Source organism: Lacerta agilis, chromosome 8, assembly GCF_009819535.1.
Source record: "Lacerta agilis isolate rLacAgi1 chromosome 8, rLacAgi1.pri, whole genome shotgun sequence".
NCBI lineage: Eukaryota > Metazoa > Chordata > Lepidosauria > Squamata > Lacertidae > Lacerta > Lacerta agilis.
In genome coordinates this window covers 83116367-83143066 of record NC_046319.1, presented here as the reverse complement: position 1 = coordinate 83143066, position 26700 = coordinate 83116367, and the positions used below count along the sequence as shown (strand labels likewise).

The following is a 26700-nucleotide window of genomic DNA, read 5'->3' as shown; positions in this document are numbered from 1 at the left end:
AAAGTCCAGCTCTGGGTGGCTCTCTAGGGTTTCGGACAGACGCCTTTTGCCAGCAGTATCTGGAGATGCTCAGGACTGACTTGTGGCCAAGAGGGAGTGTCCTAGCAGAGGATGAAGGGGGTACAGCAGCTGGAATATCTGGTGGGTGGCGTGGTGGGAGAATCTCCCACCAGAGGTTTGAGCACCGGCCGTGTCTTTCCTGAGGACAAAACTCAGAGGCGAGGTGCAGGAAAGCAAAGCAAACGGGAATTGCCAGTTTATTCCATGCTCAAGCCTAGAGGCCCAGCTACTAACCGTCTGGAAAGCTAGCAAAAAAGAAAAAGGAAAAAAAGGATATGACCCCCCAAAAAGGGCTTCAAGGATTTTTATACTCATTTTAAAACAATGTTACGGAAAAAATCCTAGGTGTGGAACTGCCCAGCCACCTGGCCCTTAGGGATAAGCCCACTGGTTTCTGCGGAGTTAAATAAAAGAAGTCCAGCCACTGGAGCAAGGACAAGACAGGGTTTATTACTGCACAATAGGTTACAGTCAAAACTGCACACCCAGAGCAGCGTTACAAGAACTTTTAAAAACTCCTATCATATCCCAGAATACAGTTTGGAAACATCATTACTACATCATCACTACATCACTAAAGGGAAGGGTTATACATGATTTGCATATAGGAAAAACAGGAAAGACAAGATTAGCATATGGGGGAAACAGAGCAATATCAGGGAGATAGCCCTGAGAAGTGTGAATGGGTGTTAAGTATTGGCAAGGATACCTTGAGCACTTATCTGGGAGAGAACAATGGGATTCTGGTTGAGGGATATTAGCCTGAAGCACCCAGAGATTACCTGCTGAGGCATTTCCCTGTGGTCTCTCGCCTACTGGATCATGGCAGAGAGATGGGTCCCCTTAAGGGCATCACTCCATACCCCAAATGAGTTTACTCAGGAGGAGACTTTGCTTAGGTGACCCCCCCCCATAATTTCCGTAACAACAAGCAGGTTTTTACTTCCAGGAGGGGCTATCTGCCTTCCTCGTACTAACAACAATTCTAGCTAGATCTCATTTCTTTTCCAGCTGTCTCTATCAGGCATAGGCAAACTCAGCCCTCCAGATGTTTTGGGACTACAACTCCCATGATCCCTAGCTAACAGGACCAGAGGTCAGGGACAATGGGAAGTGGAGTCTCAAAACATCTGGAGGGCCGACTTTGCCTATGCCTGCTCTAGCTCCTACTACTTGGCCCGCTGGCATAGTTTGTTCTGCCTAAACGTGTGTGGCCTTGAGCTCCTTATGGCGATTCCTACTTTTCCTTTCGGTTCATTGTTCTGCGCACATCAGCAGTGAAGGATGCAGCATCACACACTGCCACCTCCAGCTTTTACATGGACATTCAGTCCAGCCATTTTTTATTCATTTATCTTATCAGTTTTATAGGATGCATGGTATCTTTTTTAAAACAACAACCACCTCTAAGCATTGTACAAAGCAAAAGCCACAAAAATCACAGGACTAGAAGGCAAATAAAGCAAAAATATGTACAGGCAACTAACTCCCCGCTTACACGCACTCAAAGCCACACGTGACTGCATTGCCACGAACCTGGGAAAGGCATGAAAATTGGCAAAAACAGCCCAAAAAGTGCATGAAAATGACACGAAAACAGCCTCTAGCCTTTGCACCAACCTTTGAGGCCTGGGGAGGGTTGGAGTTTGAGCAAGGAGGTTTGGAGAGAGCAATTGTAGTGGAATTGGGTGGGGTTTTCAAGTTTTGTAAGGGTTTTGTTTCAAGGGAGTCCAGTGGTTTAGAGGGCATTTGCCGGTTTTCTCAATGGTGTTTCCGTTATACGTGATTCCACATAAACGCGCGGTGCCTCGGAACGCAGCCCCCACGTAAACGCGAGGAGTTGCCTGTGGTGTCAAATCAAAAATCCAGAATCAAAATACAGAGCAGTACAACCTGAAAATTTATGGGTACTAGTTGTTAATAGGCGTCTAAAACTTGCCACAGTTGCCGGCCCAGAAGCAAGTATGGCTAGCGATGAAGCAGCGATGGTAGCCATGGCACAGGGAGTTGGGCAGTTGACTTCTGCCTCCTTCATCTCAATGTTGCCCTCATAGCATTCAGCAGGGAGGAAGATGGGGGCAAAGCCAGAAGTAGCTGGCTGTTCCCGAGCCATCTTCGGCTCTGGTGCCACCATATATATATATATATATATATATATATATATATATATATATATCAAAATCACAGAAAACAACAACAAAAACCACATACAAACATCACGTTTCAGAAATATCACATTCAAATTCTAAATTCATATACATTTTCTAATTTCAATTGTTTCCCACCTCCCCCCACTCCCCCTCACCATAAACTTGACATGAGTCAACAGTGTGATGCAGCAGCTAAAAAAGCCAATGCAATTCTGGGCTGCATCAATAGGAGTATAGCGTCTAGATCAAGGGAAGTAATAGTACCACTGTATTCCGCTCTGGTCAGACCTCACCTGGAATACTGTGTCCAGTTCTGGGCACCCCAGTTCAAGAAGGATACTGACAAGCTGGAACGTGTCCAGAGGAGGGCAACCAAAATGGTCCAAGGCCTGGAAACGATGCCTTATGAGGAACGGCTTAGGGAGCTGGGTATGTTTAGCCTGGAGAAGAGAAGGTTAAGGGGGGATACGATAGCCATGTTCAAATATATCAAAGGATGTCCTATAGAGGAGGGAGAGAGGTTGTTTTCTGCTGCTCCAGAGAAGCGGACACGGGGCAATGGATTCAAACTACAAGAAAGAAGATTCCAGCTAAACATTAGGAAGAACTTCCTGACAGTAAGAGCTGTTGGACATTGGGATTTGCTGCCAAGGAGTGTGGTGGAGTCTCCTTCTTTGGAGGTCTTGAAGCGGAGGCTTGACAGCCATATGTCAGGAATGCTTGGATGGTGTTTCCTGCTTGGCAGGGGGTTGGACTGGATGGCCCTTGGGGTCTCTTCCAACTCTAGGATTCTAGGATTCACCCATGTGTGATCTCAATATTTTACTTTCTACCCATTAGTTGTGTTGATTTTTGTTTACTTATCATACAATTCTTTTTTTATTCTTTCTTGTTTCCCCCTGCACGTTTTACACCTTATCCATTAATATATCAATTCCAGAGCAGTATATCTTCATGTATTCCTTCGCTCCTTCCCATTCCTTAATTAGTTTCTGATTTGAGTGCCCTCTAATACTCGCCGTCAATTTTGCCGTTTCTACAAACTCGGAAGAAGAAGAAGAAGAAGAAGAAGAAGAAGAAGAAGAAGAAGAAGAAGAAGAAGAGTTTGGATTTGATATCCCGCTTTATCACTACCCGAAGGAGTCTCAAAGCAGCTCACATTCTCCTTTCCCTTCCTCTCCCACAACAAACACTCTGTGAGGTGAGTGGGGCTGAGAGACTTCAGAGAAGTGTGACTAGCCCAAGGTCACCCAGCAGCTGCATGTGGAGGAGCGGAGACACGAACCCGGTTCACCAGATTACGAGTCCACCTCTCTTAACCACTACACCACACTTTACTTCGCCATTGTAGTAATGATGGGATTCCCCCCCCCCTTTTCAAATTTTTTTTGCGATCAGTAGTCTGGCAGCTGCCGTCATATAAAGGAATACATTTTTCTTTTCTCTGGGTGCTCTGGTGCCACCTTCTGTTGACCTCTCTGCCCCCCTCACCCTACCAGTGCCAAGGGGGGGGGGACAGGACTCTACTCATTGCCCTATCCTTCTTTGGCAGAGTTAAGCAGCCTGTGGATTGGGGACTTTTTCAACGCCACGATGATGAGTAAGCCCATCTACATTTCACTCCAGCGGAAGGGAGAGGCCCCTCCGGATAAAGAAAATCGGGGTGTGTAAGGTAGTCTCCAAATCAGCCTCTTAGATATGAGTTCTCTTCTCCGGTTCTTCTTGCTGCCGGTCCTCATAGTCTGGTGAAATTTTAAGAAATAAAAATCATTTTGATTTCCTTCTGTTTGTTTTACAGAGGAACCAGGAACAAACGAAACCATTTACTGCCAAGCCTTGGCTGAGACTCTGCACCACATTGCCCTGCCTGTGACGGTGGGACTCTACGCACCCTGGGGCCGAGGCAAGAAGAGACTCTTGTGTGAAATTGAAGGTAAGGACCACCAGCCATCGGACGCGAGTCGTCACAGATGAAAGAGCACAATTCAAAGTGTTGGTGCTGACCTTTAAAGCCCTAAACGGCCTCGATCCAGTAGACCTGAAGGAGCGTCTCCACCCCCATCATTCAGCCCGGACACTGAGGTCCAGCTCCGAGGGCCTTCTGGCGGTTCCCTCCCTGCGAGAAGAGAAGATACAGGGAACCAGGCAGAGGGCCTTCTCGGTGGTGGCACCCGCCCTGTGGAACACCCTCCCATCAGAGGTCAAAGAGATAAGCAACTACTTGACATTCAGAAAATACCTGAAGGCAGCCCTGTTTAGGGAAGTTTTTAATCTGTGACATTTTAATGTATTTTAATATTTGTTGGAAGCTGCCCAGAGTGGCTGGGGGGACCCGGCTAGATGGGCGGAGTACAAATAATAAAATCATTATTATTATTATTATTATTATTATTATTATTATTATTATTATTTCCTGAATTGTCTAGTCCTTTGCAAGGAAAGGCATGCAGACTGTGTCAGAAGGGCTGCAGTTCAGAGTCAGAGCAGAATCCCCTGGGTTCAATTCCCAGCAGCTCCAGGTAGGGCTGGGAGAGAAACGATTTGTAGAGGAGGATCTGTTCATGCGGACCTCGTATCCCACGAATTGGGAACTGGTGTGAGCACGAGGCGTAAGAACCTCAGCAGAGTTTGCTGGATCACAGCAATGCCCCATCTAGCCCAGCGAGTCCCATAGTTTAACCGTGTGCCGCGTGAAGAAGGACTTCCGTTTGTTCTGTCTGGAATCTTCCAACGCGATGCTCTCCATTGCAGATCACATGCGCTGGCGGAGCAAACAAAACGGAAACAAACCCAGAAGGACCACGTACTCCCTGCTTTCGTTCCTCTGGCACATCATCTTCGCTCACCCCCTTCTGCGCTCAGCAAAGCCCGAAGGCACCCACTATATTTTCATCAACTTCAACGCCTGGGAATATGCAGGGTGCGACCACACCTGGGCCGGCATCGTCACAACGCTGCTGGATGAAATCGAAGGCAACTACAGGATCCCGTTCAGCACTTTCCGGTCCTTTGGCGTGCGATTCAAGGAAGAGCCGGTTACACGGAGAAAGAAATGGGCTTTGAAAAGATGGAGCAAGCTCTTCTGGCTTGGCCTGTTGTGCCTGTTCCTCGGATTGTTTCTGAGCACGGTGCTGACGAGGCTGAAATTGGGCGGCGATTTATGGGAAAGCGTGGCGTACGCAACAACAGTAGTGCTGTGCGCATCTTCTCTGCCTTTTATGTGCTGCACGAAAAACATTTTATTCACCCTGAAAAAGAAACTCCAGGCGAAAATGAACGCCAAAGACCAGCTGGGCTTCATGCACTTTGTGAAGGAAGAGGTGAAAACAATCACTCATTTCCTACAATTCATGGCGTTCGAGGAGGACCGAGAGATCCGGGTGGTCCTGAAGATCGTCAATTTAGACCTCTGCACTCCGGACAAAGTGGTGGCCGTCTTAGACGCCATCAAAATCCTCCTTTCGGATGAAGACGCTCCGTTTATCACCATCTTGGCCGCTGACCCAGGAATCCTCGTGGACAGCATCCAGTCGTCGAAGAACACCTGCAGCAATGGCTACCTGTACTTAAATCGAATTGTCTCTCTCCCCTTCTCCCTGCCCCGGATGAGCTGCAAGGGCAAGAGGCGGATGCTCGCGGGGATTCTGAACGGAAGAAAGAAACGGGGGCAGGATTGTGCTCCTAATCGGGAAACACGGGCTCACAAGCACAACAGCAAAGGGGTCAGAGAAGCCAAGGGCTCGTTGGCCACAGAGGAAGTCCACCACATCTTCCAAGACCTGAGCCATGAGAATTTTGAAGACTACGTCCCAGGAAATTTTGTCCAAATGAACAGGGTCGTCAACACGGTGCTGACCATTAGGTCCATGCTTGACCTAGGATATAAGCCCCAATCCGGGCTGAACGTCAGTAGGGAAGATGGCAGGTTGGTGACCAAAGAGGTGGTCGATTGGGTCCTCCTCGCCCATTTTTGGCCTTGCCGCCTGAGCTGGATTTTGCAGTGTGCGGAAGATGAGCATCAGCGAGGAAAGCTCACCGAAAGCCATGGCTCCCAGCTGAAGCAAGGCCATGGCAGAGGTGGAGGAGGAGGAGGAGATCGGCAGGACAAAGCGTCGGAAAGAGACAGCAAGGCGTTGTTGCCGTTTTACGAGGACAACGCTTTGGAGCTGGACAAGATTAAGAGCGACATCAGAAAACTCTTGGAGCTCGACGGAGACCCTGACCTTTTCCGAACCTTCTTGCAGAAGAGCCATTTTACGGTGGGGAGGGCCAGGTATTTTTCCAACTTCCTCATCAATTTAGACTTCTCCCTGAAGAGGCAGTTTGAGTTGCAGCGGGGCCTGAATCACATAGTCCGGAGGGGAAACAAGGAGGGCGAGTCACCATCTGAGGAGAAAAGTGCTGGGTTGAAAGGTGAAGGGTAACTCCAGAGCTGCTCATCGCAGCAGAAAGATAAGAGAGGTCCCTAGACACCCGTCACTAGCCTAGCGCCGCTCAGATGTTTCGGACTACAACGCTGAGATCGGATGGATTCAACCACATTTCACTGCAGATATTTGGGGGGGGGGTTGTGGGTTAAAAAACAAAAAACAAACCCCTGCATGGGACAGGAAGAGAGGAATTAAGTGTACTGTATATGATGTGCATTTGTTACCAATCTCACCCCCAAATTAAATTATGTCTTATTATTTTGTCTGTCATTTACTCTGTCATTTCATGGTTTTGGAGCATTTTCGCCACCGCTGCCACCTCCCAAAATCTCAGCTCCTGAACCTCTTAGAATCCTAGAGTTGGAAGAGACCCCAAGGGCCATCCAGTCCAACCCCCTGCCAAGCAGGAAACACCATCCAAGCATTCCTGACAGATGGCTGTCAAGCCTCCGCTTCAAGACCTCCAAAGAAGGAGACTCCACCACACTCCTTGGCAGCAAATTCCACTGTCCAACAGCTCTCACTGTCAGGAAGTTCTTCCTAATGTTCAGGTGGAATCTTCTTTCTTGTAGTTTGAATCCATTGCCCCGTGTCCGCTTCTCTGGAGCAGCAGAAAACAACCTTTCACCCTCCTCTATATGACATCCTTTTATATATTTGAACATGGCTATCATATCCCCCCTTAACCTTCTCTTCTCCAGGCTAAACATACCCAGCTCCCTAAGCCGTTCCTCATAAGGCATCGTTTCCAGGCCTTGGACCATTTTGGTTGCCCTCCTCTGGACACGTTCCAGCTTGTCAGTATCCTTCTTGAACTGGGGTGCCCAGAACTGGACACAGTCTTCCAGGTGAGGTCTGACCAGAGCGGAATACAGTGGTACTATTACTTCCCTTGATCTAGATGCTATACTCCTATTGATGCAGCCCAGAATTGCATTGGCTTTTTTAGCTGCTGCATCACACTGTTGACTCATGTCAAGTTTATGGTCTACCAAGACTCCTAGATCCTTTTCACATGTACTGCTCTCAAGCCAGGTGTCACCCATCCTGTATTTGTACCTATCATTCCCCCCCCCCCAAGTGTAGTACTTTACATTTCTCCTTGTTAAAATTCATCTTGTTTGCTTTGGCCCACTTCCCTAATCTGTTAAGGTCATTTTGAAGTGTGATCCTGTCCTCTGGGGTATTAGCCACCCCTCCCAATTTGGTGTCATCTGCAAACTTGATCAGGATACCCTCAAGCCCATCATTCAAGTCATTGATGAAGATGTTGAATAAGACTGGGCCCAAGACAGAACCCTGTGGCACCCCACTAGTCACTTCTCTCCAGGATGAAGAGGAGCCATTCATGAGTACCCTTTGGGTTCGGTCAGTCAGCCAGTTACAAATCCATGGAATGGTAGCAATGCTGGCTAGACAATGCTACCATTCAGTGGATTTGTAACTGGCCGACTGACCGAACCCAAAGGGTACTCATTAACGGCTCCTCTTCATCCTGGAGAGATGTGACTCTTTTTCAGTGTTGCACAAAAACCACCGTCTAGCTTTGGCTTCTTTCCCATACACCCAGTTCACAGACTTCTCACCTTATCCTTTTTTTAAAGCTATCCAAGTTTGTGGCCATCACTCCTGCTTGTGGGATCAAATGCCGTAGTTTGTTTATGTATTTTACGCAGTGCTTTTTTCCCTGGTGGGGATGCAGGGGGACGCATACCCCTAAACATTTTGTGGCTCTAAGTTTGGCCTCATTGAGAGAAAGTATTTCAACATGAGTAGGAAAACGAGAGTACCCCTAAACATTTTTTTAAAGGAAAAAAAGCACTGATTTTACATACAGGTGAAATTCGAAAAATTAGAATATCGTGGAAAAGTCCATTTATGAAAGCAATTGTTTTCATTAGCTACTGGAGTTTAATATATGAGATGACATGCAAAGCGAGATATGTCAAGCCTTTGCTTGTCATAATTGTGATGATTATGGCGTGCAGCTGATGAGAACCCCAAAGTTGAAATTGTTAATTTGGGGTTCTCATCAGCTGTACACCATAATCATCACAATTGTAAAAAATAAAGGCTTGACATAACTCGCTTTGCATGTCATGAGTCTATCTCATATATTAGTTTCACCTTTTAAGATGAATTACTGAAGAATGGATGCTTTTGAATTATCGTGCTGGAGGAGACTCTTGAGGGTCCCATGGACTGCAAGAAGATCAAACCTCTCCATTCTCAAAGAAATCAGCCCTGAGTGCTCACTAGAAGGACAGATCCTGAAGCTGAGGCTCCGGTACTTTGGCCACCTCATGAGAAGAGAAGACTCCCTAGAAAAGACCCTGATGTTGGGAAAGATGGAGGGCACAAGGAGAAGGGGACAACAGAGGATGAGATGGTTGGACAGTGTTCTCGAAGCTACTAACATGAGTTTGGCCAAACTGCGGGAGGCAGTGGAAGACAGGAGTGCCTGGCGTGCTCTGGTTCATGGGGTCACGAAGAGTCGGACACAACTGAACGACTGAACAACAACACTGAAAGAAATGAACCTTTCCACAATATTATAATTTTTTGAGTTTCACCTGTATATACTTCCTAATTTTAAAACCAAAACCAACCAAACAAAAAAAAAACACCCTCAAAGCAATTCACTTTGCGAATTACATTCTTTTCCTTCTCCCGAATCTTCCATCTGATTAAATAGATTGTATCTTGTGCAGATTATGGGGAAATAAATCACACCAGGGGCCTGGGGATTTCGGGCAGAGTTGGTGAACTTTTATTTCTGGAGTTAGGGACCACAGCGCTTCCCTGCTATAGGAAATAAATTAATGTTGAAGTGGCAGCGTCAAGTTCACCTCTTCCTCCAGATTCCAGTAGCCATTTCCGGCACGCCTCAGGTGCACAGAACCTGGTTGAGCTGGTTATTTTCCCTGGAAAAGTTGACGGACCAGGTGCTTCCTCTCGGAGTGTTCTCTTGCGTCCCTAAATAGCTCTTCTTTCCGAAGACCACCATGGGAGACGATGTCGAAGGGGCCTGAGAGGGCCCCGACCCAAGGAAATACGCGCTGAAGGTCACCCACTCCCCGAGACCCATGCCAAGGACACCTCTGATTTCGTTCCTGTCGCTGAAGGCCAGAGCGCGTCCGTTCAAATGGTGCTGCCTCAACCTATCCTTGTACCGCTGGGAATTTTCCTCTTTCAAGCCAAGCTGGTCCATCTGGAAAAGAACAAAAAGCAGAGGTGGGAACTCACAGTCACGTCCCTCAACACTGTCTCAAATATAGGGAAGGCAAGGGGGATTTTTTTTTCCTGTCTGGGGGCGATATTCCCTGTTGGGCAACCTCCCAAGGGCTACATGACTATGGTGGGCGGGGCCAGAGGCAATAAGTGGGTGGGGCAGCCAATGCAAATTTTATGCAAATAAGCTAGTGTCTCCATCCAGACAGGCAAGAGGCATAATCAGAGTTGAAGGCCAAATCCCAGCCAGGGAAAAACTGCTGAGGTACGAAACAGGGGTAGGCAACCTAAGGCCCGTGGGCTGGATGCAGCCCAATCGCCTTCTCAATCTGGCCCGCGGATGGACTGGGAATCAATATGTGTGTCCTTTTATTCAAAATGCATCTCTGGCTTATTTGTGGGGCACAGGAATTTGTTCATCCCCCCCCCAAAAAAATATAGTTCGGCCCACCACATGATCTGAGAGACGGTGGACCAGCCCACAGCTGAAAAAGGTTGCTGGCCCCTGCTCTAGAGTGTATTCCTAGTCAGGTTGGGATAGATCTACGGGACATCATTGCAGTCAAACCAGCAATGCGTGTTTTGCCAGACAGGCACATGAAAGGGCTGAGGCTCACAGAACTTTCCTGCGAAATTTGCAAATTTGTTTGCCTTGGCTATATACTCCCTTCCTGCTTGGGCAGCCTCCTCTTCACTCAACATGCTTCCAAGCTGACCCTCCTACCTCCTTGCAGACCTCATCCACCGACAGCCCCAGCAGAACGCATCTGGAGAGCCCGTGGCCCCGCTTGGTCCTCCGCTTCAGGCTGCGGCTGCCCCGGAGCAGCTCCATGTGCCTCTTCAAGGAGGAGTCCAGGTTGACCGTGTAAGGCAGGAAGAAGTTGGCGTCCTCCACCCGGAACCTGCGGCACAGGAAGCTATGGAAGAGCTCAGGGTCCCCGTCCAGTTCCAAGAGCTTCTCCAGCTGGCCCTTGAGCATGTCGAGCTCGTCCATGTACTTCTCGTACACCTCCCACAAGAAGTGGTCGGGAGCCAGCTGGCAGCCTTGGCCCAGGCCCAGCCGGCCCACCTGCTCATCGTCCTCAATGCACTGCAGGATCCAGCTCAGCCGGCAAGGCCACTGGCTGGCCAGGAGCACCCAGGAGGCCACTTTGCGCGGGCACAGCTTCTCCCGGGGGACATCCGTCGCCATGAGACGCACAGTGATGGAGATGGTGTTGATGATCCGTCTCATGTGCACCATGTTGTCCGTCATGTACTCCTTCATGCTGTCGTCCAGCAGGAACTCGAAGGCCTCCTGGATCAGGTCCTTGGCTTTGAAGCCTTTCTTGCACCTTTTTCGGGGAGGCGCTTCCAGCCCGGGACTCACGACAACCAGAGGCACCTGGAGGCCATCGGCGTGTCGCTCGGGGGGCTTCCGGCCGGTGGAATCGCAACACGAGGGCGACCCAGCATTCAGCCTCCTCTGGTTTTCCTGCGGGAAGTCCACTTCTCCCTCCTCGTCCTCCAGGCTTTTCTCCTGCTCCTCCCTGTAGTCGACGGCACACTTCACCAGCTGCATCTTGGTGTGGGTGTCCATCTTGGGGACCGAGAACGGGAGGGTGATGATGCGGTTCAAGAACTCGTAGCCGTTGTTGGCCATGCCTTTCATGTACAAGGAGCTCTCCACACAGTCCACGATCACGCTGGGGTCGGCCACCAGGATGGAGATGAAGGGCGCCTCGTAGTCCGAGAGGAGGATGTTCATGGCATCGAGGACGCCCACCACTTTGTCGGGGCAGCAGTTGTCCAAGCTGGTGATCTCCAGCACCACCCTGAGCTTCCGCCGCTGGAAGATCTCCATGAACTTCAGGAACTTGGCAATGACCTTCACCTCCCTCTTGACGTTGCTCATGAAGCCCAGCTGGGCGCTGAGGTCCGTCCGGTTCATCTGCCTCTCTAGCTGGGCCTTCTGGGTGACGACGACGTTCCGAACCACCAGGACAGCCATCCGGACAGACGCCGCCGCCGTGATCCCAACTGCCGTGGCCCCGAGGCCCTCGACAACAGCAATGGCGTCCCCGGAAGCGTTGCCAATGGGGATGCCAAAAACAAAGATGAGGGCTGCGACCACGACGGCCACGACGGCCACCAAGATGATGGCAGCCCACAGTGGCAGGCAGAGGTACTTCTTGCTGATCCACTCCTGGCGCAGAGGGGCCTCGACAAGGCCACACTTCCTGCCTACAGCTCTGTAGACGCTCACGGGGACGAGGCCAAAGTGGCTCTCAATGCCGTCGCACATGGCAGTGATGAGACCTGCCCAGAGCTGGTCGCTCCCGGCGTATTCCCAGGCGCTGAAATGAATGAAGATGTGCTGGACGTTTTTTCTCTGTCGGTGCTGCAGTGTCAGCACAGGGTGGTAAAAGATCATGAGGAAGACGGCGGAGACCAGATCCCACCCAGAAGTCCCTCGCTGTTTCAGTCCGGTCCGCTGGAATTCCTGCTGGTCTTTTTTCTGTGACTGAAGGCGCATGTATTCTGAGAGGGAAAGGAAGAGAGCCAGACCAGAGACTGAGTCTATTGTACCCCAGCCAACCAGGGTGTTTTCTGGTTTCTGTTGATCACACAATACTTTGATTAACTACCCAAACTTTAAGATCTCCTCTGGAGTCCTCACTCCATGTGCCGACCTCCAAGAGAATTGAGGTACATGGCAACAAAGCAGAGGGCCTTCTTGGTGGTGGCACCTCGAATTTGGAATAGCCTTCTCAGAGAGACTCGCCTAATGCCTGCTCTATGGTAAAACCCAATTTTCATTTAAAAGGTTTTAAACCAGGATTAGACAATTTTTTGGGAGGCTAAGGCAGAGAATTGCAGGTGGGAAAAGTGCTAGAGCACTCGTGCCCTTGGGCTTTCTCTTGCAGCATCTTTTTGGCCATTGTGAGAACAGGATGCTGGACTTCAGTCTGATGCAGCTGCAGGGCGGATCGGATGTTCCCATTCTGCAAGGCCTTTTACATGTCGTGCTTTAAATAAATCGTACACTCTCACCCTTTGGTGTGATTTCAAGCTCACCCATAAATCGTTTTGTTGCTTTGCGCATGTGCAAAGCGTGTTTTTTGGGTTACGTACATTTCAGGTTACGTACAGCGACCCAGAACGAATTGAGTACGTAACCCGAGGTACCACTGTATATGCTATTTATTTAAAACATTATTCTCTAAATGGTTTCCATCTCTCTAAGCAGTCTGTTTTGCCTCCAGTTACAGGTAGGTAGCCGTGTTGGTCTGCCGTAGTCGAAACAAAATTAAAAAATTCCTTCCAGTAGCACCTTAGAAACCAACTAAGTTTGTTCTTGGTATGAGCTTTTGTGTGCATGCACACTTCTTCAGATATCTTCAGATATTTCAGCCAACAGAGGACACTGGGATTATCCCCATGTGGGATAGATCCACATGTATATACTTTGTAACTAAGTCTGCCTGCAGGGATCCAACTGTGAACTGATGATGCTGTGAGTAAACTTCTTTTATTGACTTTAAATGAGATTGTCGTGTGTTTATTCTTTTAAGAGGGCTATAAGGGAACTTACCAGGAATCTGATATTGAGATATTTAACAAACCTGCAACCAGCTATCTGCTGTGCAGTAAAAGGAGAATGTGAGACTCTGCTAAGTAAAGGAACTTGCTAGCGCAAGTTAGGAAGGATATTAATAAACAATATATCCTCTCCTTCCTCTCTGAACATTCTCACAGGCACTTATGGGGCTTTGGGAAGGAGATAGGAGGGCTCTAGGACCCTGCCAGAGCCTCATACTATCTTCCTAAAGCCCAGCTTAAACTGGCACCATAATGGCCTTGCACAGGGTGGATTATAGGTCCGCCCTTGTGAGCCCTTCCTTTCCTGGGTCTTCACCTTATGAGCGCTCACCTCGGATCCTGTCCAGGAGGAAGGCTTTGCAGTGCCCCCACGGTGCATAAAACCCAACCGTCACTGGGGAGGACACGCAGTAGAGGGCCTTGGCTAAGGAGAAGCAGTAGGCGTCGTCTTTGTTCTGGAACTCTGCAAAAGGAAGAGCAGGGGAGCAGCCAAAAGGCAGATCCCACATCAGATGCCAATGGCCTCTGGTCCTTTAGGGTGAACCCTGGCCCACCGACCTCAGGGTGCTTTCAGCCAGCCCCAGCTGCCTGCTTTCAATTTGCAACAAACACAGTCGGTGGCCCTGGCTGTCAGCCTCCTCCCTCAACAGAGGAGGAGGAACTCAACAGAGGAGGATGGGGACAAAACTAGTATTCCTTGGCTCCACCTGTCCTTGGCTCCGGCTCCACCTGCTCTTTGGGCACCCTGCTTTCTGACCTCCCAGTCCCAATGGGCTGATGGGGGGAGGGGTTTGAAGTCCAAAAACATCAGGGGTGCCGCAGGTCCCCTTTTCCTTGCTGCACTCCCTTGTTGGCATCCATCTGTCTCAAGAGACAATGGAGTGTGCCTCCAGGGGCGAAGTCAAACCGCTGTGTTAGCAGCACTGAAATGACCTCCCTGGGGCGCAAGCTAGGGCACTGTGTAGGGCGGTCTTGGGCTGGCCAGACGATAAGGCCCACCCCCCTCGGCCAAAGGAAAGCAGAGCAAGACACCTGGCACCAGCTTGGCGGCAGGAATTGCCGGAAGGAAGCATTCAAGGCACCATGGGCGTACCCAGCGAGGGGCAGGGGTTGCAGCTGCCCCCCCCCCCCGAAGCAAAAAAAATTAAATGGTTATAAAGTGATGAAATGAACCAAAATTAGGTAGGGCGATGGCGAATAATCAGTTGTTTAGCACATTGAAATGGTGTAAAAACCGAGAAGTATCTAGAGCCACCTAGCGACTGGTAGAGGAATCTATGTCACCCTGCCAGTGGGATTCAAGGGAGGGAGAGGTCTCTAGCAGAGAGAAGAGGTAATCTTCTAGAGGGGTCTAGTGAGTTCCACGTCACTATATAAAGTGAGCCACCCGCCACTAGTTGATCAGTATTTTAAGTGCTTTCCCGTCCACCACGGCTACTGTTGAACGATCTTTCAGTACCCTTCGAAGGGTAAAGACCTGGCTCAGAAGTACAATGGGGGACAGACTGACTGGGTTGTGTCTGATGAGCGTCCGCTGGAAATTCTCCAAGGAAAATCAGGACTGGATTGAAGCGAAAGTTTTGAACAAGTTTTCTTCAAACCCAAGAAAAATGATATTAGTATAAGACATGTAACTAGAATAAAAATTAATTTCCCCCCAAGCAAATAATTGTAATAACTACCGTAATAAAGCACTGCTATAATTATATATAGTTCCAGTTACAGGTGGGTAGCCGTGTTGGTCTGCCATAGTCAAAACAAAATCGAAAGTTCTTTCTAGTAGCACCTTAGAGACCAACTGAGTTTGTTCCTGGTATGAGCTTTCGTGTGCATGCACACTTCTTCAGATACACTGAAACAGAAGTCACCAGATCCTTAAATATAGTGGGGGAGTGGGGAGGGGTATTACTCAGAAGGGTGGTGGGAATGGGTGATAGGCTGATAAGTGTGGAAAACCTGTTGACGACTCTAAACGGCTGCAATTAGTCTTGCAGGGAAATGCAAGGGGTGAGATGGCTAAAGATGGCTTTGTTATGTATAATGAGATAAGAATCCAATGTCTTTGTTCAAACCAGGTTTCTCCATGGTTTTAAGTTTCTCCAATCTATGCAAGAAATACACTTTTTGGACACTACTATAAAAATACAGGATGGACACATAGACACCACCTTATACCGTAAACCAACTGACCGACAAACATATCTACATGCTTCTAGCTACCATCCCAAACATACCAAACAATCCATTGTATATAGCCAGGCCCTACGTTACAGCCGCATCTGTTCCAACTCTACAGACAGAGACTCTCACCTAAGAGATCTACAGCAAACCTTTTTAGAACTAAAATATCCACCTGATGAAGTTAAACAACAGATCGACAGAGCCAGACTGATACCCAGAGAGAACTTGCTGCAAGACAGACCCAAAAAAGAAAATAACAGAACACCACTAGTCATCACATACAGCTCCCAAATTAAAACAGTACAACGCATCATCAGAGATCTACAACCTCTCCTAGACAATGACAGTTCTCTTTCTCAAGCTCTGGGAGGAAGACCCTTCATCGCCCACAAACAGCCACCCAATCTCAAACAGCTCCTCACCCACAATAATACAAAAACAGGACTCAACATGGACACTGGTACCAGAGCCTGCAATAAACCCAGATGCCAACTTTGCTGCCACATAAACCCGGATAACACCATTACTGGTCCCAACAACATCAAACACACCATCTCAGGACTATTTAATTGCTCATCTTCCAACATTGTGTATGCAATCAAATGCCAACAGTGCCCTTCAGCTCTCTATATTGGACAAACAGGCCAAACCCTACGCCAAAGGATAAATGGACATAAATCTGATATCAGGAATCACAAGACAGAGAAACCAGTAGGAGAACACTTCAATCTCCCAGGACATTCTATAAAAGATCTCAAAGTAGCTGTCTTAATACAAAGAAATTTCAGAAATAGACTGGAAAGAGAAGTGGCTGAATTGCAACTAATCACCAAACTTAAAACCATGGAGAAACCTGGTTTGAACAAAGACATTGGATTCTTATCTCATTATACATAACAAAGCCATCTTTAGCCATCTCACCCCTTGCATTTCCCTGCAAGACTAATTGCAGCCGTTTAGAGTCGTCAACAGGTTTTCCACACTTATCAGCCTATCACCCATTCCCACCACCCTTCTGAGTAATACCCCTCCCCACTCCCCCACTATATTTAAGGATCTGGTGACTTCTGTTTCAGTGTATCTGAAGAAGTGTGCATGCACACGAAAGCTCATACCAGGAACAAACTCAGTTGGTCTCTAAGGTGCTACTAGAAAGAACTTTCGATTTTGTTTTGACTATGGCAGACCAACACGGCTACCCACCTGTAACTGGAACTATGGAAGGCACCACATTGAGCCGCATGAAATGGAAGTCCATAAATCTCACAAAGAAACTGGCACAGATACAGACAGACATCTCCTTTCTAACCAAATGCAAAAACCTGGACATCATACCGAAGGGTCTTAGAATTAAGAACCCCCTGCAATCAACTTATCCCACTGAACATTCCAAGAAACTGTGCCACACTCTCTCCAAGAAGCTGCTCAAACATCTGATCAGCGTTCTGTACTCCAAACAGAAGAAAATAAAGGAGGAACTCTCTGTACTGGACAACTCTATTAGGATCCACCCAGCTTGGCAGGAGTTCCACAAGGAAAAGCAAACCATTTATCACTCTCAACTGGAGTTACTGAAAAAACAGAAAAACAAAAAACTTTCTAACCTTTCCAACCTACAGGCTACCAATCAAAACAAGAAGATCAACAATATCGTCAATCTCTCACAGCAAACTCTCAGCCCAGCTGAGGAATCTATCCTTTCACGTGGACTATCATTCTGCCCTGCCAAATCCCCACAGATGATTCAGTTCTATGGGGACTTGGAAGCATTTTTCCGCCGTTTACGCCTGAAGGAGTACTTCCAACACACACAAGAACAAGACAAAGAACAAACAACATCTTCACAACACAACATCTCTCAACCTACTGGGGAACATCCACCACCCTCCAAACACATTAATGAACAGAACATTGACCACCAACCACCACCGAAAAAATGTTACACTAAAAGGGACTCCACATGGACCCCTCCTGATGGACGCAATACCACACTAGATCTGTACATCGATTGCTTCCGCCGCAGAATCCAAACAGATGTGACCAGAAAACACCATCGCTTACAACAAAATCTAAACCATGCTGAAAGGAGAGCCATAGATAATCTCAGGAACAACCCAGACATTATAATTAAAGAGGCGGACAAGGGTGGAGCTGTTGTCATCATGAACAAAACTGATTACATCCAGGAGGCTCACAGACAACTTTCCAATACCACCTTTTACATAAAATTGGACTCAGACCCCACGGAAGAATACAAAAAAGAACTGAACAAGATTGTTAAGGAGCTACCCCCACACATCCAAGAACAGATCCTCATGAACACACCAGCAGAACCTCGACCAGGAACTTTCTATCTTCTACCCAAAATACACAAACCAGGAAATCCAGGACGCCCCATCATCTCAGGTATTGGCACCATTACAGTGGGGGTTTCCGGTTATATGGACTCTGTTCTGAAACCATATGCCATCAGTGCTCCCAGCTACGTACGTGACACCACAGATTTTCTGAGAAAAATACAATCTTTGAATAACCTTCCTAACAATACTATTCTAGTCACTATGGATGTGGAATCTCTGTATACCAACATCCCACACAACGATGGTTTACAAGCTATAAGGAACACCATTTCAGATAAAACCACAGCAGACTTTGCTACGAAACTCTGTCATTTTGTCCTTACCCACAACAACTTCAAATTTGGTGAGGACCTGTTCCTTCAGATCAACGGCACAGCAATGGGCACACGCATGGCCCCACAGTATGCCAACATCTTCATGGCAGATTTAGAACAACGTTTCCTAAATTCCTACCCACTCAAACCTCTCTTGTACCTGCGTTACATTGATGATATTTTTATTATCTGGACACATGGTCAACAGACCCTGGACACCTTCCACAAGACATTCAATGACTTTCACCCCACCATCAACCTAACTATGAACCAATCTATGCAAGAAATACACTTTTTGGACACTACTATAAAAATACAGGATGGACACATAGACACCACCTTATACCGTAAACCAACTGACCGACAAACATATCTACATGCTTCTAGCTACCATCCCAAACATACCAAACAATCCATTGTATATAGCCAGGCCCTACGTTACAGCCGCATCTGTTCCAACTCTACAGACAGAGACTCTCACCTAAGAGATCTACAGCAAACCTTTTTAGAACTAAAATATCCACCTGATGAAGTTAAACAACAGATCGACAGAGCCAGACTGATACCCAGAGAGAACTTGCTGCAAGACAGACCCAAAAAAGAAAATAACAGAACACCACTAGTCATCACATACAGCTCCCAAATTAAAACAGTACAACGCATCATCAGAGATCTACAACCTCTCCTAGACAATGACAGTTCTCTTTCTCAAGCTCTGGGAGGAAGACCCTTCATCGCCCACAAACAGCCACCCAATCTCAAACAGCTCCTCACCCACAATAATACAAAAACAGGACTCAACATGGACACTGGTACCAGAGCCTGCAATAAACCCAGATGCCAACTTTGCTGCCACATAAACCCGGATAACACCATTACTGGTCCCAACAACATCAAACACACCATCTCAGGACTATTTAATTGCTCATCTTCCAACATTGTGTATGCAATCAAATGCCAACAGTGCCCTTCAGCTCTCTATATTGGACAAACAGGCCAAACCCTACGCCAAAGGATAAATGGACATAAATCTGATATCAGGAATCACAAGACAGAGAAACCAGTAGGAGAACACTTCAATCTCCCAGGACATTCTATAAAAGATCTCAAAGTAGCTGTCTTAATACAAAGAAATTTCAGAAATAGACTGGAAAGAGAAGTGGCTGAATTGCAACTAATCACCAAACTTAAAACCATGGAGAAACCTGGTTTGAACAAAGACATTGGATTCTTATCTCATTATACATAACAAAGCCATCTTTAGCCATCTCACCCCTTGCATTTCCCTGCAAGACTAATTGCAGCCGTTTAGAGTCGTCAACAGGTTTTCCACACTTATCAGCCTATCACCCATTCCCACCACCCTTCTGAGTAATACCCCTCCCCACTCCCCCACTATATTTAAGGATCTGGTGACTTCTGTTTCAGTGTATCTGAAGAAGTGTGCATGCACACGAAAGCTCATACCAGGAACAAACTCAGTTGGTCTCTAAGGTGCTACTAGAAAGAACTTTCGATTTTGTTATAATTATATATAGTTCTCTTAAAAGTTTGGTTTCATTCGCCTTTTCCGTGCTGAAATGTCACAACCTGAATGACCATGGCTTGCTGCCCCCCCCCTAGTTTTGATCCTGGGTACGCCCCTGCAAGGCATAATCCAATTGCCTTAGGGACTCTGCTCTGGATTTCTGTAGGGTTTGCTCCTGAGCCTCGCCTTCTCCTGAAGCTGTTCTGCAAGGCAGTGAAGGTTTCCTTCTCTTAGATGGGCTCCCTTCCTAGGTGGCCGAACCCCCTCTGCCCCCCACGTCCCTCTGCAGCGCGTGCAGAAACCGAGGGGGGAGGGAACTCATGTACCCTTTAAGGAAGTGGCTGGCACAAAAAAAGGGGACACCAGCCAACATGACTAGTACTGAATTTCACCTGGTCAAGAGGCAAGCATAGCTGTCAAGTTTTGGATTTGAAAATAATGGATCAGCAGTCTCACCTATCCTGGGGACAGTCACATGTCAGTGGTGGGCGGAGCCAGAAGCAAAAGTGGGCGGAGCAGCAATGTGAACTCCAAGCGGGCTCGGAGCAGAGCAAAGAGGAGGGCAGCCAGCAAAGAGGAGGGCAGCCATGTGCTCTGCGCAATGGAGCCCCATCGTCTTCTTGTCTGATCCCACCAAAACAGGACAGGAAGCAGCAGCTGCTCAAGGGCAGCCAGGCTCCGCCCGCCAGCTAACCCTATTGGCCGGCTGAGGGGCTCGGCGGCAACGGATAGGGGCTGATGCAGGGGGAGGAATACACCCCCCCTGTAAGCACGGGAAACGGCTCCCACTTGCTTTGAGGGCTGAGGCTTTTCTCTCCAAGTAGGTGAGGTCTTCCCACCCAGTCCCTGTCCAGCAGGGGAGGAACTGCTTCCATTAAAAATGGGAAATTTAAGGGAAATAAAAAATAAGGGAGAGCAGCGGGAAACTGCTTGAAATAAGGGAGAATCCCAGGGAAAACGGGATACTTGACAGCACTGGAGGCAAGGCCTGTGAGGACCAAGTTATCTTACCCTTTCCCTCCCTCCCTCTCCTTTCTTTGCAACTGGTGTTATGTGGGGAAGTGATGTTTAATGCTACATACACAGCAGCAGGCATCCTTCTTCACGGAATGGTTCACGGTTACTAACTTGGGCTACCTTCCCGAGATAATAAACCTCTGAATCCTTCGGGTAAGTACAACACACACCCTAAAACCAAATTATTCCGCTTACCTCTGGTCAGGGAGAGCATCGCTTTTGTCAGCCACAGGGTATTAAAAGGGTTGAAGGTCCACAGGTGCTGGTAGCTAAGAAGAGGGAGAAAATGTGGAGGCTCTTCAAACTATTTCTGCTGGCCCTGGGACTAAATATATGCAAAAGTTTGCCTCTGGAAGGTTGGCAGCCCATCACATGCAAATAGATGGAAGCAAGGACTGTTTCCCGTCAGAAAATGAGGATTAAGACTTCCTCCTCTGTACAGTCGAAACCTTCAGTGCATAGCATTGGAGAGGAGGCCTTCCTTTGGGCCCCATTCCTGCACAACTGCTTCTCATAAGAAATGGACACTCCAACCCGATCTTTATCTTCCAGGTGTTCTGGATTACAGCTCCCATGAGCCCCAGCAAGCACAGTCATGTGATGCTGGTGTTGATGGGAGCACAGCCAGGGTGACTGGGGCAGATGTGCGTCGCAGTTCCAGAACATCTGCAAGGCGCCAGGTTAGGAAAGGCTGGCCTACAACCCTCTCCAGCTTCCTCTGCTCTGGAATTCTCAGCTTACGGACAAGTCAGATCCGTAACCTGCAGCAGCCTGGAAGTGACAGCACTGCTTTCTGGGTAGAATCATAGAATCATAGAGTTGGAAGAGACCCCAAGGGCCATCCAGTCCAACCCCCTGCCAAGCAGGAAACACCATCAAAGCATTCCTGACAGATGGCTGTCAAGCCTCCGCTTCAAGACCTCCAAAGAAGGAGACTCCACCACACTCCTTGGCAGCAAATGCCACTGTCCAACAGCTCTCACTGTCAGGAAGTTCTTCCTAATGTTTAGGTGGAATCTTCTTTCTTGTAGTTTGAATCCATTGCCCCGTGTCTGCTTCTCTGGAGCAGCAGAAAACAACCTCTCTCCCTCCTCTATAGGACATCCTTTGATATATTTGAACATGGCTATCATATCCCCCCTTAACCTTCTCTTCTCCAGGCTAAACATACCCAGCTCCCTAAGCCATTCCTCATAAGGCATCGTTTCCAGGCCTTGGACCATTTGGGTTGCCCTCCTCTGGACACGTTCCAGCTTGTCAGTATCCTTCTTGAACTGTGGTGCCCAGAACTGAACACAGAATTCCAGGTGAGGTCTGACCAGAGCGGAATATAGTGGTACTATTACTTCCCTTGATCTAGACGCTATACAGAAGGGTACAGAAGCTGTTTGGCACCCATTCTGGTAATAAACTATTCCAAATATGTAACCAGTGTTCTGGAGAAGAAGGGGAAGGAAGCCTTTCCCTTGGCAAGCTGCTTGGGGTCGCGTTTCTCTCCCCTGAGCCAGCACGCAAACACGCAGAGCTTCACGAGCCCAGCTTACAGGTGGCGGTTTCTGACACAGCAGGCACAACATGAGCAGGCAAGCTTTTCCACCTGGCTGCAGCAGAAAGGGGGAGGCGAGATGACGAGGTCTCCTCCATCGGCTCCCTCATTTGCCTTCTCCCCTCCCAGAACCTCCTCCCAACCGTGTCTGCTCCACCTGGCCATTTTAACCATTACGTAATACAGTGGTACCTCAGGCTAAGAACTTAATTTGTTCTGGAGGTCCGTTCTTAACCTGAAACTGTCCTTAACCTGAGGTACTATTTCTGGGGTAGCGGAGTCTGTAACCTGAAGCGTCTGTAACCCGAGGGACCACTGTATTACGTCAGAATCGAGGACCCCACTCGCTTTCCTCCACCCCGGCCTTTCTTTTCCCCATCCAGTGTGGTGTAGTGGTTAAGAGCGGTGGACTCGTAATCTGGTGAACTGGGTTCGTGTCTCCGCTCCTCTACATGCAGCTGCTGGGTGACCTTGGGCTAGTCACACTTCTCTGAAGTCTCTCAGCCCCACTCACCTCACAGAGGAAGGGGAAGGAGAATGTGAGCCGCTTTGAGACTCCTTCGGGTAGTGATAAAGCAGGATATCAAATCCAAACTCCCTTCTTCTTCATCATCCATAATGTATCTATTAGCTTCAAGGACGCCAGCTTGTGTGTGCTGGGCCAGCCCCCCTATATTTTGGGGGCAGGGCCACCCCCCAAAAAAGTACAAAAAGTGTGCACTTTTCCAGTGTCCAGTTCTGGGCACCCCAGTTCAAGAAGGATACTGACAAGCTGGAAGGTGTCCAGAGGAGGGCAACCAAAATGGTCCAAGGCCTGGAAACGATGCCTTATGAGGAACGGCTTAGGGAGCTGGGTATGTTTAGCCTGGAGAAGAGAAGGTTAAGGGGGGATATGATAGCCATGTTCAAATATATAAAAGGATGTCATGTAGAGGAGGGAGAAAGGTTGTTTTCTGCTGCTCCAGAGAAGCGGACACGGAGCAATGGATTCAAACTACAAGAAAGAAGATTCCACCTAAACATTAGGAAGAACTTCCGGACAGTAAGAGCTGTTGGACAGTGGAATTTGCTGCCAAGGAGTGTGGTGGAGTCTCCTTCTTTGGAGGTCTTTAAGCAGAGGCTTGACAGCCACCTGTCAGGAATGCTTTGATGGTGTTTCCTGCTTGGCAGGGGGTTGGACTGGATGGCCCTTAGGGTCTCTTCCAACTCTAGAATTCTATGTGTGGAGTGTGGAGGGGAAGCCATTGTTTTAAACCGTAAACACCCGTCAGTGAGTTGGCAGAAGAGGGACACATCGAAAGGTCGCAGGTAGGTAGTTGGCAAGCAAACAACTGCTCTCTCTTTTCCCGAAGCAGTTTGTACCGTAATCGTACAGCCTACACCGGCTCAAAGCCTGTTCCTTGACATTAACAGCAACCACGCTGTTTGCATAAATGGCTCAAAGGCGACCGTGGGCGGAAAATATTTAAAATGAGAACAGAGAAAAGCAGGTGGGCTCCAAGAGGGTCAGAGGAGACAAGTCCAGGATCCTCTTTCCAGCAGCAGGTAACACGCACCTGGCATGCTAAGGCTACACCCACTGAAATTCTTGAGTAAGCTGCGAGCCTGAAAATGAGCCCTGGGGCCATCAGCAGGACTCAATTCCGTGAGCCATGCTGGTGAGCAGCAATCCCTAAGCTAACGCAATGTTTATAGGCACAGCCGGCCGCCACTCAGCCCAAACTGGGCTGCATTTGCAGGAGGATGATTCAGAGAGACAAAGTTCAAGATCCGGCTCCTTCTCCCTCCTTCCCTCGCCCAGCGAAGCGGCAGCACCCAGAGGAGGCAAGGGCAGGTGGTCTACTTACGTGCAGGAAGCGCGCAGAAACTTCAGCACCCCGTTCCGGTTGCGGCAGGCCTCTGCCAGCGCGAACTTTGCCTTCCTCCTCAGAGAGGCTTATCAATTCCCATTACGCCTTTATAGACTTAAGGTGGTGAATTTATCAGGCGAGGCGAGCTGAGCTCGCGCCGCCTGTAACTTTGGCTGGGTGAGGGGGGGGGGTTATACCTGAAGGAGCGTCTCCACCCCGGACACCGGGGTCCAGCTCCGAGGGCCTTCTGGCGGTTCCCTCCCAGCGAGAAGTGAGGTTACAGGGGACCAGGCAGAGGGCCTTCTCGGTGGTGGCACCCGCCCTGTGGAACGCCCTCCCGTCAGATGTCAAGGAAATAAACAACTACCTGACTTTTAGAAGACATCTGAAGGCAGCCTTGTTTAGGGAAGTTTTTAATATTTATGGTTTATCCCTTATTATTAATAATATTCTGTTGGGAGCTGCCCAGAGTGGCTGGGGAAACCCAGCCAGATGGGTGGGGTATAAATATTATATTATTATTATTGTTATTATTATTATTAGAGAAGTGGAAAGTTGTTGAGTGAGGCTGCAGAAGTTGGGGATCAGGACTGGTGGTCATGAATATTAGAGTGTCCAAACTAGGACTTGGGAGACCAAGGTTCAGGTCCCCACTTGGCCATGAAGCTCATTGGTTGACCCTTGGGCCCATCACTTAGCCTAACCTACCTAAGAAATAATGAGGCGAAGGCATGCCAACCTGGCCCCCTTGACAGAGGGATATAAAACAAATACATTGCTTTAGCACTGAAGCAATGAAGTGATCTCTCCAGGGTACAACCCTAGGCAGTGTGCACGGAGGTCCTGGGTTGCTGAAAAACGAGCCTGCGACCACGAGCCTGCGACATGCTGCAACCAAGGAAAGCGCTCTGCCGATAAGCTACTTCCCCAATTAATTGCCTTAAATTATCTTGGGACTCAAACCCATTTTTGGGTGGTTTCCCCACCCCTCCTGACCCCAGGACCCGCATGTTGTTCAGGAGGGCCCAGCAGCCTCCAGAGAGGCTCCATCAGAATGTGAACGGCTGCACGGCGGTTACGAGGGGAGAGAAGGAACTGCAAGTGTCATTTCCACAAATTTCCCTTTCATCTCTTTATCTTGGGACCCAAGCCTAAGTCTTTAAGGTGCTGTGGGCCTCGTTGTTAAATTTACCACCCACATTCCCAAAATTAAGTACAAAGGTATTCAATACACACAAAGGTAAAGCAGTTTTATTTCAGCTGCTGTGTGAGCAACAGTAGTGTTTAGAAACACATATTTTTAACACAATACCATAGAATCCTAGAATCCTAGAGTTGGAAGAGACCACAAGGGCCATCCAGTCCAACCCCCTGCCAAGCAGGAAACACCATCCAAGCATTCCTGACAGATGGCTGTCAAGCCTCCGCTTCAAGACCTCCAAAGAAGGAGACTCCACCACACTCCTTGGCAGCAAATCCCACTGTCCAACAGCTCTTACTGTCAGGAAATTCTTGCTAATGTTTAGGTGGAATCTTCTTTCTTGTAGTTTGAATCCATTGCTCCGTGTCCGCTTCTCTGGAGCAGCAGAAAACAACCTTTCTCCCTCCTCTAGATGACATCCTTTGATATATTTGAACATGGCTATCATATCACCCCTTAACCTTCTCTTCTCCAGGCTAAACATACCCAGCTCCCTAAGCTGTTCCTCATAAGGCATCGTTTCCAGGCCTTGGACCATTTGGGTTGCCCTCCTCTGGACACGTTCCAGCTTGTCAGTATCCTTCTTGAACTGTGGTGCCCAGAACTGGACACAGTATTCCAGGTGAGGTCTGACCAGAGCAGAATACAGTGGTACTATTACTTCCCTTGATCTAGACGCTATACTCCTATAGATGCAGCCCAATACCATTTCCCTTTCTTTCCTTTTGCGGGGCTGGGAGGGAGGGAGGGAGGAGCTCTTCCCAATTTGCCACCATCTGATGGTAGCACCAGGGGAACAAGTTCTTAGTTGAAGCGTTAAATGGTATCCCAATAACGATAATCCATTTTCAGTATCTAAACATCGGACCGTCCAAACATCCAGGAGTGATGTGCAGTCAGGAATACCATAAATATTAAGTGGAGAAGCAGTAGCTTAAAGACGTCAAGCTGCCAAACTGACTCCTCCTTAAAATTCAGATTATCTGCCTAAGCAGGACCTCCGTCCTCTGTTACAGACAAGAGGTCCTCTGCGTCACCTTCTACAAAAACCCCATAGGCTATTGTTAAAACATTTGCACAGGAATATGGCAGCACGCATCAGTTCCTTCTCCCGCCTTCAGGGCTTGATGTGGATCCTTGCAGCAGCTATGACCCGGTGGAAGCGATTTGGGCGACTGACAGAAAGGCTGTTAGAACAGGGCTCATCCTAAACAGTAATTTTTTAAAAAAAAACAGCTTACAAATAGCTG

The 26700-nt window shown here is 48.3% G+C and overlaps 2 protein-coding genes across 2 annotated transcripts; one reads left to right on the top strand and one right to left on the bottom strand.

The window, feature by feature from the left end:
* Positions 1-4945: 4945 nt before the first annotated feature.
* On the top strand, positions 4946-6634 carry LOC117052101 (NTPase KAP family P-loop domain-containing protein 1-like). The gene has a single exon (XM_033158825.1). The coding sequence runs from the start codon at positions 4946-4948 to the stop codon at positions 6632-6634; it is 1689 nt and encodes a 562-aa protein (XP_033014716.1).
* Positions 6635-9527: 2893 nt separating this feature from the next.
* On the bottom strand, positions 9528-21150 carry LOC117052100 (NTPase KAP family P-loop domain-containing protein 1-like). Its single transcript, XM_033158824.1, has 4 exons — positions 21049-21150; positions 13785-13916; positions 10596-12391; positions 9528-9851 (listed from the first exon to the last, which is right to left on the bottom strand). The coding sequence occupies exons 1-4, from the start codon at positions 21065-21067 to the stop codon at positions 9528-9530; spliced, it is 2271 nt and encodes a 756-aa protein (XP_033014715.1). The 5' UTR covers positions 21068-21150.
* Positions 21151-26700: the final 5550 nt, after the last annotated feature.

Bases quoted from the DNA above. Each gene is read 5' to 3' on its own strand.
- LOC117052100 (XM_033158824.1), bottom strand. The intron at 12,392-13,784 runs GTGAGCGCTCAT...TTTCCCTCTCAG, and splicing joins CCTCCTGGACAGGATCCGAG to AATACATGCGCCTTCAGTCA. The intron at 9,852-10,595 runs GTAGGAGGGTCA...GTTCTTTTCCAG, and splicing joins TGGATGAGGTCTGCAAGGAG to ATGGACCAGCTTGGCTTGAA.
- LOC117052101 (XM_033158825.1), top strand. From the start codon at position 4,946: ATGCTCTCCATTGCAGATCACATGCGCTGGCGGAGCAAACAAAACGGA.